Source organism: Balaenoptera ricei, chromosome 18 (genome assembly GCF_028023285.1).
Source record: "Balaenoptera ricei isolate mBalRic1 chromosome 18, mBalRic1.hap2, whole genome shotgun sequence".
In the NCBI taxonomy this organism is placed as follows: Eukaryota; Metazoa; Chordata; class Mammalia; order Artiodactyla; family Balaenopteridae; genus Balaenoptera; species Balaenoptera ricei.
The window spans coordinates 24118018-24134943 of record NC_082656.1 but is presented as its reverse complement, the minus strand read 5'-3'; the positions used below and the strand labels follow the sequence as shown (position 1 = coordinate 24134943).

Here is a 16926-nt window from a genome sequence, read left to right as displayed (position 1 = left end):
TGGGGGCTTGTTTGGGGTTGGGCTTCCGCCCCGCAGGACAGGTGATTAAATACTTACAACCTCCGGCCCGCGTGCTCCCGGCTCTCCCGCGAAGGGCTCTCGGAAGCCTCCTCCAAACCCCGCCTGGGGCCCTGCGGCGGGCCCAGCTCCCCGCGCCACGCACTGGGGTCCCGGGCCGGGCGGGAGGCGGCGGGGGCTCCGACCCCGGAGCCCTGCACCCCAGTGCGGGTGTACATGGTTCAGAGCCCGCGGGGCCCGGGCCGCCGCCGCTGCGGGAAGGGTGAGGGCCGAGCTGGGACGCTTCGCGGGTCTCGAGATGCGTTTCCGAAGAGCGGGAACGGCGGTTTCAGCAGCTGAGTTTCGATTCTCGCCACCAGCCGCGGGCTGCCCCGCCCCCCAGGACTTCCCCGACCTTACTCCTCCCCTGGCGCCCTCCGACCTGATCGCAGGTGACAGCGCCGGCCGCGACGCCCTGCCCCGCCGGCGATGTTGAATGGAGCGCGCCTGGCCAGCTACATACAGGTGAGTTGGTTTGAGGTCTCACAACCACCTTAAAGGGTGATAACGTTATCTATGATCAATCACGGAGACCTCATGCAAGCGGGGAGTAGGAAGTAGCCGCCAGGTAACTGAAATCCTGAAAGACACTTTAGGACTATTTAACAGGTCACCCTAATTTGAGGTTCCTGCAGGATATTTGAGACTGTGAACAATATATTAACCTTCAGGTTCCAGAGATTAGGTCAATAATTAAAATCATCTAAACAAAATTTGGCCTTTTATCAGTTTTGACTGTTTGGTTTTTGCCAAGTACTTTCTTTTTTTTAAATTTTATTTATTTATTTATTTATTTATTTGGCTGCCGTTGGGTCTTCATTGCTGCGCGCGGGCTTTCTCTAGTTGCAGCAAGCAGGGGCTACTCTTTGTTGCGGTGCTCAGGCTTCTCATTGCGGTGGCTTCTCTTGTTGTGGAGCGCGGGCTCTAGGCGCGTGGGCTTCATTAGTTGCAGCACGCAGGCTCAGTAGTTGTAGCGTGCAGGCTCAGTAGTAGTGGCGCACGGGCTTAGTTGCTCCGTGGCATGTGGGATCTTCCCAGACCAGGGCTCCAACCCGTGTCCCCTGCATTGGCAGGGGGATTCTTAACCACTGTGCCACCAGGGAAGCCCCTGCCAAGTACTTCCAAGTTAAAGGAAATGGAAAGTGAAATCAAAAGTGAAAGAAAAAGCAGAACTGGAGCAGCAAGCTGAGGGGAAGGCAGAGATGATTCTCTATGCAGCCCTGCTAAGTGATCAGACATTCAAGAAATTTTGATTAAATACCTGCTCTGTGCAAGACATTGGGCAGTAATTCAACTATGGTGTGGGAGTAGTTTAAAATATGGATTTGCAAGATTCTATAGGTCCGGGGGTGAGTCCCCGCATCCAATTTTTTAATAACTCCTGGATGACTCTGATGTGTGCTGCGATGATCACCACTGTCCTTTGTGTAGCTGGCTACACAAAGATAAAAGAAGGCTCTTCCCTCACCCAACCGCTACTCTAGGAGACGCGTAAACAAACGTTAATGCCACCATGGGATAAGCGAAATAAGAAGATGTGTAAGGCTATTGGATGTTCAGGGAAAGTAGGGATTAGCCCTCCGAATAATTCAAAGAAAAGGGACATTTGAGAATGAGCCACAAAAGTCAAGGGGTTCACCAAGAAGAAGGAGGCACAATGCCGGAGGCTTGTGGCTTACACTGACAAGGTGTGTACCTACTCCAGGTGGGGTGGGATGGCTGAAACACCCCAGCCTGTAGTCAGCAAGCCACTTAGGAGTTCGATTGTTTTGCTTATATTACTGGTGCTTAGAAGATAAAGACAAACACATGTTTGGTAGCTAATGAAAGATTTAAATGAAGGGTGGGCAGTGCGTGGAGTAGGACAGGAGAGAAGGAGGTAAAGGCAAGGGACTTGTTAGGGAAGGAAGTCAGGGTTTCTATGCCACCTGCAACGTTAGAGGTCTGTCAAGTAGACCACGGGTTCTCAAATGTCAGAGCGCATCAGAACCACCTGGAAGGTGTATTGAAACAGACTTCTGGACCCTAACCCTTGTGTTTCTGATTCAGTAGGTCTGGGGTGGGACCCTGTGGGGTATTGTGAAGAGTAAAGAGTTAATCTACATCAGTTGTTCTCAAATGGAGTTGACTTTGCCTCCAGCAGATATTTGGCAACGCCTGGAGATCATTTTTATTGTGAAGCCTGGAAGCAGGTGGAAGTGGGGCTATTGGCATCTAGTGGAGGCCAGGAATAATGCTAAACACCTTACTGTGCACAGCACAGCCCCCCACACAGAGAATCATCCTGCCCCAAACGGCAGTAGATCAGGTTAAAAAATCCTGACCTACACAATATGTCTAGTTGAGAACCCCAGTAATTTAATGGTTGCTGTTTTTATGGTGACTTTAAGGTTTTAGCTTTGTAAAATGGGTAGGTGGCACAACCATTCATCATGAGTCAGGAGGAAGGTGAGAGTTTGAGAACAGTTGGGTTGGAGGTGCCTGCAGGGTGAGAAATGCAAACAGTGGATCTGGGTGGCCTTTCTGGAGGTGATCTTCAAAATCTCTTCTGCTGGGAAAACACCACAGAAACTTTTGTTTTCAGAAGAGAAAGTAGTTGTTTTGGTGGTTGGATTAAATTCAAATTTTCAGTAAGGGAAAGCCCATTAGGGGAAAAGCAGTTCTGTTAAAGGAGCTGGTAATAGTAATACTGACTTCAGGAATGCATTTAGTTGACCATATTTATTTTACAACACAACCATGTAACACACCCACGTTTCAAACATGAGATAGAAATAGAAGATAATGGGCAAAATCTAAATTGCTTATTCTGTTCACTTCTTGCTTTGCTACATTCTCAAAGTGTTTTTAAAAATGTGAATATGCTTTCTAAAATGTGAATTGCAATAGACATCTAAAAGCTTCTTCAGGGTGCTCAAGAGTGAGTCATCCATGATACTATACATAGAGAATCCTAAAGATGCTACCAGAAAACTACTAGAACTAATCAATGAATCTGGTAAAGTAGCAGAATACAAAATTAATGCACAGAAACCTCCTGCATTCCTATACACTAAAGACGAAAAATCTGAAAGAGAAAGTAATTAATTCAAAAAGAATCATGTACCACAATGTTCATTGCAGCTCTATTTACAATAGCCAGGACATGGAAGCAACCTAAGTGTCCATCGACATATGAATGGATAAAGAAAATGTGGCACATATATACAATGGAATATTACTCAGCCATAAAAAGAAATGAAATTGAGTTATTTGTAGTGAGGTGGATGGACCTAGAGTCTGTCATACAGAGTGAAGTAAGTCAGAAAGAGAAAAACAAATACCATATGCTAACACATATATATGGAATCTAAAAAAAAAAAAAGAGAAAGACTCTGAAGAACCTAAGGGCAGGACAGGAATAAAGATGCAGACATAGAGAATGGGCTTGAGGACACGGTGAGGGAGAAGGGTAAGCTGGGACAAAGTGAAAGAGTGGCATGGACATATATACACTACCAAATGTCAAATAGATAGCTAGTGGGAAGCAGCCACATAGCACAGGGAGATCAGCTTGGTGCTTTGTGACCACCTAGAGGGGTGGGATAGGGAGGGTGGGAGGGAGACGCAAGAGGGAGGAGATATGGGGCTATATGTATACGTATAGCTGATTCACTTTGTTATACAGCAGGAACTAACACAGCAATGTAAAGCAATTATACTCCAATAAAGATGTTAAAAAAAAAAATTACAAAGGGAAGAAGACCACTTTACGATGGAGGATCTTGGCAGACACCACCTTGTTATCAAAATTAACATCACTAGGAATCATAAAAATAGAAATTGTATGCTCTTTTATAGTAATCAGTGAGAAGAAAGCAGTTTCATTTCTCCAATATGCACAACCATCGTGAAGAAAAACCGGACCAATCCAAACGGAGGGACATTCTCCAAAATAATTGGCCTGTGATCTTCAAGTTTCAAGATGATAAAAGCCAAGGAAGGGATGAGAAAATGTCCCAAGTTGAATGAGTCTGAAGAGGGGTGACAGCTAAATGCAATATTTAACTCCAAATTGGATCTTTGACTCTAAAGGATATTATTTGGATACTTTGTAAAAACTGAATGGGATGTGAGAGATGAATTTGATATGAAGATTTTGATGGTTGTATAGTAAGTATGTAGGTGAATTCACTGTTCCGAAAGAGTTCATGTGATCAGGTTAGGCCACTCAGATAATTTCTCTATCTTAAGGTCAAGTTAAGTAACCTTGACTATATCTGCAAAATCCCTTTTGCTGTAAAACAACACAATCATGGGAGTAACACCAGGGGGCAAAGATAGTGGGGGTCATTTTAGAATTTTGCCCATCACAAGATGGAAGAGAGAAATGTATTTGAGTCTTCTCTCAAACAATATATGTAAAGAAGGGAAGGTGAAAATCTGCTTCTCAGATTCATTAAATAGGCATTGGGAAATTCTGGACTATGACCTCTGAGACATCTTCAGCAGTGAAATTCTTTGATTTGTCTTTATGAGGCTGTAAGAGCATGCATAGTATGTTTCTGACTTACTGTTGCATTCCCAGCACTTAGCTTAAGGACTGGCACATAGTAGATGCTCAAAAATGTTGAGGGTATGAAGAAAAAACTATGAGTGAAGAATTAGCTGTGGTAACCAAAGATTTATTTCCTTATTTGACTAATCAGAATCTTCAGTGCTGGTCCCTCAGTGAGTTATTCTTCCAAACTAACCAGGTTAAGGAGAAATCTGGTAGTTAATTTCCAGTTCCCTCTTGATTGATGGTATTTGTGTATATATAGAATTCCAGAGGTGTTTTTCTTTTGTAAATATAATTTGCCAGGAAGACTTAGAACATATTCATCTATCAATAGAAGCAACTAATACATTCAGAATGAAAGGATCTTATGATGCTATGTTGTTTCAATTAACATATATTATGATGAAAGCTTAAAACATTACTATATAGGGATATAGGAGGAAATTATATTAAAGATTATTTTGGAAATAAAAAAAAAAAGAGAAGCCAAGAAATGTAGTCTTAATTCAGCATTCAAAACTTATTTGTTGAGTACCTAGTGTGTACCAGGCACTGGGGATATAGCAGTGAATCAATCCATTTAAAAGCCCTGCCATAATGAAGCTTTCATTCTAGGTGGACAGCTAACAAAAATAAGATATGTAGTGTGTTAAATATTGTTAAATGCTATGGTAGTCAGATTTCAAGATGGCCTGCAGTAATTCTTGCATCCTACCCCAAAACTGGGATAAAATGTAATGTAGCAGTAGGCAATTAATATAGATTTTAGTACCAGGAAGTGTGGTGCAGTTTAAAAAAAAAAACTGAAAATATGGGCTAGGTTTTGGAACAGAGAGCAGGAGCTGAAAGGACTTTGCAGAAAAAGGTAGTGAAGTTTAGGACCATTGAAGAGACTGTTAGTTGAAGCCTGTTAGCCTATGAGGAGGCTGCCAGTGAAAGATGAGGGAAATGTTATCAGGAACTGGGATCTTTGTTATGAGGTGGTAGGTAGCTTAGCAACATTGTTACCTACAGTAACGTGGACAGTAGAAAATGTACCTAATAAACTGAGTGAGCTAGCTAAGGAGATTTCCAGGCAGAAAGTTGAAGATCCTGCCTAATTTATTCTTGCTGCTTATAGTAAAATATGAGAGGAGAGAGATTACCCAAATGAAGGATTATTAAACAAAAGGAGCCAGGACTTGCTGGGTTTTCGAAGTGCCCTCTCAAATGGCTAAAGAGGAAGCTGAGAGTGGCTGTCAGTTCTTTTGTTAAGACATCAGAATGATCTAAGGTGATAAATACCTCAGGGAATTATTCAGTCAAAGAATAAAACTTTCAGAAGCTAAAGAGTGTTGTCCTTCAAAGTTTGTCCTTCAAGGCAAAAGACAAGGTGTGTTTTTTGTCCAGTGGAATAAATCCAAATGAGATTCATAAAAAAATCTCAGACTTTTTAAGAGAATTGTATTTGCAGAAACACCACCAGTTTGGACTAAAAGAGATATACATTAAAAAATGAAAATGGTCTTGTACTGACAGGAATCAGGCTGAGAAAACTACACAACTGCACACCTGGGCTACCTTTCATGGAAGAGGAAATGTGACTCTAAGGACAGAACTTAAAGCCCCAAGGGTGTAACCAAGTGCCATAAAGAGTTATCTCCATTCCTTGAGTCCTTATCAAGGAAGTATTAATCTGTACCTCCCTGGATTTCAAAATTGCTATAGCCTAGTGATACCTACATGCCTTCCATTTTTCCCCTTTGAACAGAGTATCTAGACTAGTTATCCTGTGCATATGTCACCAATTTATGTTGGATATATTGGGGAATGATAACTTGTCCCTTTACTTCATAGGTCTTCAGGTCAAGAGAACTGTACTGGAGGAGCTATATCTAAGTAACTACATGTGAGGACGCTCACCTGCAACAGACATGATTTAGATGACAAGATTCTAGGTTTGAGCTGATGCTCCAGCTAATAAGTCATCATTCTCAGCACCTTTAGGAGCAGCTCTTGGTTTGCTTTTTGTCCAGAAAGATTAGAAAGAAGTTACTAAACTGTAATAGAATGATGGCTTAGAAGGCTGATAAATAGACAACGTGTAGGGAGCAGTCTTGAACATTTATTTTAAATTGCTTCTAATGAGTCATTTCTCAGAACATTAGGATAAAACCACAGGACTGTGTGCAAGCAGAATGACAATTTAGGCTTTTTTGTAGCTTGTGATAGAGTAGGTGTTGTAGAGTATAGGAGAAGAATCATCAGCTGGTCTGTGAGGGAAGGATGATGAAATATGTACACAGAATGTACTAAAACAAAGGCTATGGTAGTGAATTTAATACCTGACACTTTTCAGGAGAATGTGGGAAGTGTAAGGATATAAAAATTATTTATTGATGTAAGAAATGTCTAACTGTTTAGACAGTGCTTTTGGAACTCCTTCCAAACACATATCCGTTGTGTCTGTTTGTCAGAGTATCATTTCTTTGGATCCCATGCAGGTGATCCCAAGAGGTCATGTTGTTCTTTTGGCTGGAGTACAGGGACATCACATCAATTTGATGGGTTTTGTGGCACCCTGTTGTAAAAAATAAAAGTATTTTGAAGAGCAAACCCACATCACCCTAAGTCCCTTTTGTTTTCAGTAAATTATCATGGCTATAATATAGGAAGGACACATAAGATGCTAGAAAAATAGTACAGTTTGTACAATGTCAGTATTCAATAGAGGTTTGGGGGCTTAATTTAGGTTAAAACAATCCAACAGACTTGTCTCAAAGCCTTACATACTCATGCAGAATCTGGCCACAAAAATAAAGTTAAGGCCCAACAAAACACGGTATTTTCTATTTCCTGGCTGTGTTTGTCAGCAATGCTTTTTCTAAGGCAAAAGACCTTGGGTCATCATGCTGTTATTCCCTTTCAGGATGTATTTAATCCAAGAAACACGTGCTTCTGGCTTATGAAATGCTATGATTAAGTTTTAAATCCCTGGGAAAATAAATGAAGCAATCAATGTATCCTGCTATAAATAGTAATAGGCAGGTTAGTTCTGAGTTACTGTCAACAATCTGTGCTTCAGACCAGATGATTAATTCTGGCCAGAATACTAAATTGTGTTCTAAAGAGATGACTGACACAGGTTATTTGGGGAATTTTAAACAAGAAAGTTACCCATATTGTGTCTTTTTCTTAGAGTACATGACCTTAAGTGAATTACTAGACTCCTCTGAACCTGTTTCCTTTTCTGTAAAACCTCTCCTATCCATTTGCTTTTACATGATTTCAGAGCCAGATGTCATTATTCCACACTGGAAATCATAAAGTGTTTTTTTATAATTATTATTTAACAAGTTAACAATGGCGTACTGGATAATCTGGATCTGCGTATAGTATTGTAACAGTGAGACGGTAACATTTTTACAGATAATATAAATGTGCTCTACAGGAAGGTTGAGAATCTAAAAAGAAATTTTCCATTTATTATCTCATTATTATTTATCCTGACATAATCTGTGAAGAATGTTAGTTTCTTAGTTTTAAAGATGAAGCAGGGCTTCCCTGGTGGCGCAGTGGTTGAGAATCTGCCTGCTAATGCAGGGGACACGGGTTCGAGCCTTGGTCTGGGAAGATCCCACATGCCACGGAGCAGCTGGGCCCGTGAGCCACAACTACTGAACCTGCGCATCTGGAGCCTGTGCCCCGCAACGGGAGGGGCCGCGATAGTGAAAGGCCCGCGCACCGCGATGAAGAGCGGTCCCCGCACCGCGATGAAGAGTGGCCCCCGCTTGCCGCAACTAGAGAAAGCCCTCGCACGAACTGAAGACCCAACACAGCCAAAAAAATAAATAAATAAATAAAGTAGCTATAAAATTAAAAAAAAAAAAAAAAAAAAAAAAGTACTAACCATGTGCCACAAACTCAGGAATGACAACAGAACCACAGTGGTAGGGAGTTGATTTTCATTCTAAAAAAAAAAAAAAAAAGATGAAGCAAGCAACTCAGAGTGAACGCACACACACACACACACACACACACACACACACACACACACACACTGGGCTACTACAGTGTGTCAAACACTGTTAGGCACTGTGTTTGTTCCTGTGTTGCGTTAGTTCCAAAATCAGGCTTCAAATTGAATTCCTCTGTCTACTGCTGTCTACGCTGTCTGTCTCTGTTTGATCATATTGGGGTATTTTAATATTTATTTATTTAGGCTGCGCCGAGTCAGTTGTAGCACGTGGGGTCTTTAGTTACAGCATGTGGTATCTTTTAGTTGTGGCATGAGGACTCTTAGTTGCAGCATGTGAGATCTAGTTCCCTGACCAGGGATCAAACCCGGGCCCCCTGCATTGGGAATGTGGAGTCTTACCCACTGGACCACCAGGGAAGTCCCCATATTGGATATTTTAAAGGAGATACTATCCAGCAAGGAAATGAGGATTAAAGATATTGTCTTAGTCCATTCAGGCTGCTATAACAAAATACCACAGACTGGGTGGCTTATAAACAACAGAAATTTATTTATTTATTTATTTATTTTTGAATTTTATTTTATTTATTTTTTTATACAGCAGGTTCTTATTAGTTATCTATTTTATACATATTAGTGTATGTATGTCAATCCCAATCTCCCACTTCATCCCACCACCACCACTACCCCCGCCACTTTCCTTCCTTGGTGTCCATACGTTGGTTCTCTACATCTGTGTCTCTATTTCTGCCTTGCAGACCAACATCAGAAATTTATTGCTCAAAGTTATGGAGGATGGAAGTCTGAGATCAGGACACCAGCAGGGTTGGATGAGGGCCTTCGTCTGGGTCACAGACTTTTTGTTGTATCCTCACACAGCAGATTGGGCTAAGGTGTTCTGAGGAATCTCTTTTATAAAGGCACTAATCCCATTCATGAGGGCTCCACCCTTGTTACCTAATCACCTCCAAAAGGCCCTACCTCCTAATAACCATCACCTTTGAGGGTTAAGATTTAAACATGAATCTGGGGTGGGGGACACAAACATTCATACCAAAGCAAATACAGTGACATCACTTGCAAGTTTCCCACAGGTAAGTGAATGAAAGATAGGTACATAGAAAAATGACACATTTTTCTTACATGTACATTGCAACACATTCTCATATATCTCTTTCAGTGGCTCTTTTAGAATATTTAAGTCCAGAAAATCATGTATATAAGATGCTGATGTTAATAGCAAGCAAACAAAAGGTTTGTATTAGTTTCCTAGGACTGCCATAACAAAATGGCAGAACAGGTTCCTTCTGGGGGTTCTGAGGGAGAATCTGTTCCATGTTTGTCATCTAGCTTCTGGTGTTTGTTAGAAATCCTTGGCGTCTCTTGGCTTATAGCCGCCAAACTTCAATCTCTGCCTCTGCCATCACTTGGCCTTCATTCTTGGGTGTCCTTATGTCTCCAAATCTCTCTATCCCTGTAAGGACACTGGTCATTATATTTAAGGCCCACCTTAATCCAATATGACCTCATTTTAACCTGATTACCTCTGCAAAGGCCCCATTTCCAAATAATGTCATATTCACATGTACAGATTTAGGTCTTCAGCATATCTCTTTGGGGGACACAATTCAACTCACAACAGGGTTTAAAAAATTTTTTTTGCTAATTGAGGGTAAGTTGTAGACTTATAACCCCATTACACCTAAATACCTCAGTGTGCATTTCCTAAAAATAAAGACATATACTTCTTCTACATAACCATAGTATACTTATAAAAATCAAGAAATTAACATTGATACATACTACTATCTAAGCCACAAGATTCCATGCAGATTTTGCTAGCTGTCCCCAAGAGTTCTTCATAACAAAACAAACAGACAGACAAAAAGCAGTCTTCTTTCCTCCTTTTCCTTTTTTGTCTTTATTATCCAGGATCCAATCTAGGGCCTTTTAGTTGTCCTGTCTCTGATCTCTCTCAAGCTGGAAATATTCCCAATTTTTCCTTGTCTCTAATGACCTTGACATTTTTGAAGGGTGCAGGCCAGTAACTTTGCTGTGTTCTTTGCAAAGGTTTGTCTGATGTCGCCTCAAGAATTGAATAAAACTATGCATTTTGGCAGGAATACCACAGCAGAGATGCTCTGTTTTTCTCAGTGTATCATATTAGGAAACATATGATGGCAGTTTGTCCCATTATTGGCAGTGCTCACTATCATCGCTTGGTTAAGATGGTACATGCTGGGTTTCTCAGCTGTATAGTTAATGAATAATTAATAAGTAACTGATATGCAATTTATGAAGAAATACTTTGAGACTATGTAAATATCCTACTCCTCGTCAAGCTTTTACCCAGTGGTCTGATCATCCATTGATGTTTCCTGCCTGAATCATTTATGATTGCAACATAGTTATTTCTAACTCCATCATTCCTTCAACATTTATTGGGTGACATTCCACCTTAAGGAAGAGCTTTCTCTTTTCCCCTATGAATTCATTTATACAAATATGGACTCATGGATATTTATTTGTTCAATGGGTTATAATCCATTACTTTCATTTATTTTGTCATGTTTGGCCAGTGAGAGCCCCTTCATGCTAGCCCCTCTCTCCTTTTGACATGTCCCATCATTTTTTGAGCACTTCCTTACTTTCTGGTTCAAGATGTTTCGGGCTTATCTCATACTTTTCCTTCTGAGAAATTATCCATTCCCCCAAAGAGATCTGTCTCCTTTTCGTGGGGAATGGTATTTAGAAACCAACACTGGGTGCAAGTTGTGCTCACTTTTCCTGAGATATCATTGCTTCTAGGCTCTTTCACACATATCTCTGTTTTTATATCTATTGATATAGATGTTTATTGACCCATGATAAATAGATAGTATTGTTGAAATAATTTTCTAGACCCAAGACAGAGCTGCTCCTGCTTGGGGTGCCATGTCAGCAAACCAAAACTTAGATAACTTTCATGTCCCTGTAAATGCTCTGCTTGACCAGAAATGCAGTATATCCAGTTGCCAATCCCCAAACTCCAAGCCAACTCTGGGCTCTATACTTATTTCCTTGTTCCTTCTCACCCCAAGCAAGATTGACTCTGTGGCCCCAGCCAGTCAGATATTTTCTATTTTTCTCTTCCTTGCTCTTTATTCTGCAGAAGCTTCCTGGCTCCCACCCCATTCTGCAGTTCTCCAAACAGAGACTGTCCACTTCGTGAAGTGTTAAATAAAGTTTGTTCATATGATCTAAATTGTCTTCTTTAATCATTTTTTTTTAACAGTGTAGTAGATAGAATTCTGGGGTAGCCTCCCTAAGATTCTTGTCTCTCATTTATTCAATCAAACATTAATGTAGGTACTGCTGTGAAGGGATTTTACAGATATAATTATAGTCTTATATCATTTGACCTTGTGATTATTCAGGTAAGCCTGGCCTATTCAGATGAGTCCTTTAGAAGAGGAGAATTTCTCCAGATGGAGAAGGGAAGTCAGAGATTTGAAGCACAAGAGGTTTGAACATACTGTTGCTGGCTTGAAGATGGTGGTACAACATGTTGAAGAATGCAGGTGACCTCAAGTAGCTGAGGATGGTTCTGGCTGACTGCCAGAAAGAAAACAGGGACCTCAGTCCTACAACTACAAGCAACTAAATTCTACCAACAACCCGAATGAAGCAGATCTTTTTCCCAGAGCATAGATAAGAGCCCAGCCTAATGACACCTTGATTTTGATCCTGTGATACCCCGAGCATAGAACCCAGCCAAGCCCTCTTGGATTTCTGACCTACAGAACTGTGAGCTAATAAATAGTTGTTGTTTTAGGACACTAAGTTTGGGGTAATTTGTTACAGCAGCAATAGGAAACTAACACAGTTAGACATTGATATAAATATAAAACTATGAGTTTACACTAATTCCAATCAAATACCACAGGATTTTTAAAATCTTCCCTTTCTCAGATCTGTACCTTCAAAAATTAATAACCTGATTTCCCTTATCTTTGAGACATTTACTTATTTGCTCAATCTCCTCACATATAACCAAACTCTTCACCATGTGGGTCATCTCCTCAGCCTCACAGCACACAGGGGTTGCATTGGTTGAGTTCCCATCACCCCTGACCCCATTACACACACTAAACCCAGACCTCACCATCCATCATGGCCATGCCAACCAAGTTACCCCTGGACCATGGCTCCCCCCAATCTAGAAAATTTATGTTTAAATACACTTTATTTTTTTAGCATCATTTTAGAGACTAGCTCTTCTCTCTTAAAAAACTGTGGCTAGGTACCACTTCCTGCTCTAACGGTGTTATTGCTGCCATCAACAGGAAACAACACTTTACTGAGTACCACTGTACTCACCATTGTGTGAGACATTCTGAAACAATTCTAGATGAGGAATACAATGCCTGCATTACCCGAAAAACTGGGATTACCTTTTGGTGGATGTCGAGCCAAAGGACACAACCAAGGCAAAAAGCAGGAGAAGGAAGAATTTATTATTACTTGTAGCAAGTAAAGAAAACACCGGGGATCTTTCCCAAAGCAGTGTCTCCCCAAACAGCAAAATTGGGGACATTTTAAGCTAAGGGCACATGTATTCATGAAGGAACTTGGGTGGTGGAGAATTCAGCACAGAATTGGGGCAAAGGTCGACAGAATCCAAGCTTTAGTTGATTGAAGTCATGAGGGTCAACATCATCATTCCATCCTCCAACTGGGTTGGGGGCCTTAGTTCCTGCAGAACTCAAAGACATGCATCAGATTGTTATGTATATCCTAGGGCTCTGTTATATCACTGAAATATTGTTTCTTGACTGCTTTTCCTTTCCTGCATTCCCTCACTTCCCTTAAGATCATTAGTTACTGAGACCCACTCAAAGGCAAGCATTGTGGCCAGGTTTAGATCTCACAAAATGGCTTAGGCCAAAATGACTTCTCTTCTGTCAAGAAATCCATGCCTGATTCTCTTTCTCCAGGGACCCCTTACCCTATCTGCTTACACCTGCTTTCCGACCACCATTTTATAATATAGTAAGGATGGAAGAATTACAGCCCTAAATTGATAGCTGAACTTTTACTTTGCTTAACATTCTTCTTCAAAATATGATAGAATCTCTTATCCAGTTTTGAGGGTTTTTTTAACAAACAGCCTGTTAAGGAGGAAGAAATTTTCTTCTACCCTTCTAGGTTCTTCTAGCTGGTCTAAGAATTAAGTTGACATGAAACAGGTTAACAGGAGAAAATAAAACAAAGTTTAATAACATGTATACATGGGAGAGACTAAAGGAAACTGAATAACTTGTCAAAATGACCGAAGTCCTCACCTTAAATATCATCCTCAGCTAAAGACAAAAGAAAATGTAGGACTTCCCTGGTGGCACAGTGGTTAAGAATCTGCCTGCCAATGAAGGGGACACGGGTTCGAGCCCTGGTCCGGGAAGATCCCACATGCCATAGAGCAACTAAGCCCGTGTGCCACAACTACTGAGCCTGCGCTCTAGAGCCCACGAGCCACAACTACTGAGCCACGTGTTGCAACTACTGAAGCCCACGCACCTAGAGCCCATGCTCCACAACAAGAGAAGCCACTGCAGTGAGAAGCCCGCGCACTGCAACAAAGAGTAGCCCCTGCTCGACGCAACCAGAGAAAAGCTGTGCACAGCAACGAAGACCCAACGCAGCCAAAAATAAATAAATAAATAAATTTATTAAAAAAAAAATGTAGAGAGTGGGGATAGTCAGCTGTGGGAGGTTACCAGGAAAAGCACAGTAAACAAGGGTGATTTTGATGCAGATTTAAGTCATTTCCTTCCCCACTGATAAGACCTCCTAGAGATTTGAGCATCTTTCTCTTCCTGGTATGGAGGGAGACACCCTTTCAAATGGAGATTTCTCTTACAAATGTAAATATCTCTCACAAAATGGTACCACCTACTTGGTTTTCAGAGTTTTTCCCATGTCTACTCTTAGAAAATGACCGGCTTAAAATATTTAATATGCCAAAGAGACACATTTTGGGGTGGCAAATTCTGCTCCCCTACAAGCTCATGTGCTTATTAGTAAAAGGAAAAGAACAGTCCTGTCTGTTTCTCCTTTGCCACTCACACGGATGTTGACTTAAAGACACGCAACATAAGAGATGTGAGTTTGTCAACAAAAAATTAATCAATAGTTGATATAAGGAAGAAAATGGAAAATTTTACTTGAGACAACCCGAGGATTATAACCCGGGAGACAAAGTCTTTCAGAAAGCTCTGAGGACTCCACCTTCCCCCTCCACCCCCACACCCCCCCCCACACCCTCCGTTAGAGCTCAAAACACAGTTATACAAGTTTTTGAGACAAAGGGTTAAATGAGGTATTATTAACAGTTCACACAATCCAGATCTACACTACAAAGTGAGTAGTGGGTCATGGGGTCATCATGGCCCTTTACAAGATTAAGAAGGACTGTTATCTCCTGAGGAGGTTTGGTTAATGCAGTTACACAATACACATGAAAGGGGATGGAAGAGGCACAGATTTTAGGTTTAAAATTTTCTTGTCTTGAATAAAGTATGAATTTTATTTCATCAAGTTTTATTCAGCGTCCTGCGGAAGACTATAGCCAAGAGACAGCCACTGTTAGCATTGAGGAAACTCCTCCAAAGAGGTAGAGAAGCTGTAACCAAAAGTGGGTCTGGCTGCTCACCACTCAAAAGCCAATAAAGAGGCAAGGTTGGTGAAAGGAAAGTTTGCTTTATTTCAGACGCTGGCAATGGGGAGGGGAGGGGAGGGGGGACAGACTCCTGTCCAAAGGTCAATTCCCCCACCCCACCCCAACAATCAGCATGCAAGAGCTTTTATAGACAGAAGGAGGGGGCTGCATGCAGAAACGGCACAGTCAGCTCTGACAGTCACCTTGAAATTGGTCATGCGGTGGTCTGACCAGCATCATCTTTATTGTTTTAAGTACAGTTAATCTTCAGTTCCAGGGTCGGTTTGTGCCCATTTCCTTGAGGCCAGTTCTTGGAATTGTGGCAGCTTATGTCATGTCTACAGTCTGGTCATCATGTAGTTAACTTCTTTCACCTGATGGGGGTTTCAGTATCTATAAGACAGCTCACAGGATAGGGCTCAGAATGTTACCTATAACCCATGAAGAGGAACTAAACGTCTTTGACTATGCTTAATGACTAAACTATTATTATTTAGTCTTGTTGGACTGTTTTCCTTTGTTTCTGCAATTTCTCATTTCCCTGATTAAACTTATTCTTTGGCTAAAATTTTTCCACAGACAAAGGCAGGCAGAGGACATTGGGGGAAAGGACCACGGGGTCCTGCTTCTTTTCAAAGCCAGTTTAAATATGATTTTTTGGATAGGAAATACATGCAAACAAACAGACATCTTGGTAAAAGATTACTGCTAATCACAAAGAACAGCTAACTCAAGTTAACGATTTTAATGCTTTTCTATATATGGGAAGATGCAAGAGTCTGAGGTCATTAAAATTCTTCTTGTGATATGCATCTAACTATCTAAGGTGCCTGCTTGTCCAAAGCACAGAGTGCCTCATCTTGTATTAATTTCCCCTCTGAGTGCACTGTCCCTCTACTTAAGCATTGTAGAACTGGGTGGTGAACAACACTGTTTGTTTATCTTTGTTCACACAGAATACATCACTTCTGACACTTCGGGCCACCAATTGCGTGTGTGTGTGTGTTTGAGAGAGAGAGAGAGAGAGAAGGGTTTCCCCACACCAAACAATTCTGTGACACCAGCTAGGTATCGTACAGTTAAATTCAATTCTGACACCACCTGGTGATAGGGTGAGATCTCACAGGTTAAGGGCTTGGTCCCGCAAGACTGTACCCACACCCCCCAGATGCCAAATGCAAGTTCAGGTGACCTTTGCTTCTGACTGACTGGCTATAAATTGGGGGTTCCCACAACCCTCTCTATGGGTTTGATTTATTTGCTAGAGAGACTCACAGAACTCAGAGAAACACTTATGTTAACCAGTTTATTATAAAGGATATTATAACTGATACAGGTGAACAGCCAGATGAAGAGGTAATAATGAAGCCAAATCCGGCCTCTGTACCCCAACACTGAACTAAATCTCAGGGACAGAGTTTTGGGTGAAGTAGAAAAGAATAGCTTTATCGCTTTGCCAGGCAAAGGGAGCCACAGTGGGCTAATGCCCTCAAAACTGTGTGTCCCGACCTGGAGAGGGAGTGAGGAGTTTATAGTAATGGTTCAAAGAGGGTGTGATCAGCTCGTGGACATTCTTCTGATGGGTTGGTGGTGAGGTAAGTGAGAATCAGTACATCAACCTTCTGGTTCCAACCAGTCTGGAGTCTGCGTGCTTGTGGGCAGCATACAGTTAAA

At 41.4% G+C, this 16926-nt stretch overlaps 1 protein-coding gene and 1 long non-coding RNA gene across 7 annotated transcripts in view; one reads left to right on the top strand and one right to left on the bottom strand.

The window, feature by feature from the left end:
- EPSTI1 (epithelial stromal interaction 1) overlaps positions 1–398 on the bottom strand; it is a 105949-nt gene extending 105551 nt beyond the window's left edge. For 3 of the 6 annotated variants that reach the window (XM_059902515.1, XM_059902516.1, XM_059902511.1), the window contains exon 1: positions 58–398. In XM_059902515.1, coding sequence (XP_059758498.1) covers positions 58–236 — 179 coding nt within the window. In that variant the 5' untranslated portion in view covers positions 237–398. The remainder of the gene's footprint in view (positions 1–57) is intronic. The other 3 variants (XM_059902512.1, XM_059902513.1, XM_059902517.1) reach the window with 3 other exon arrangements.
- Positions 127–12371, top strand: LOC132352224 (uncharacterized). The gene is made up of 2 exons (XR_009498638.1): positions 127–522; positions 11972–12371. It is a non-coding gene; the product is annotated as an uncharacterized LOC132352224 (long non-coding RNA).
- The last annotated feature ends 4555 nt before the right edge of the window (positions 12372–16926 follow it).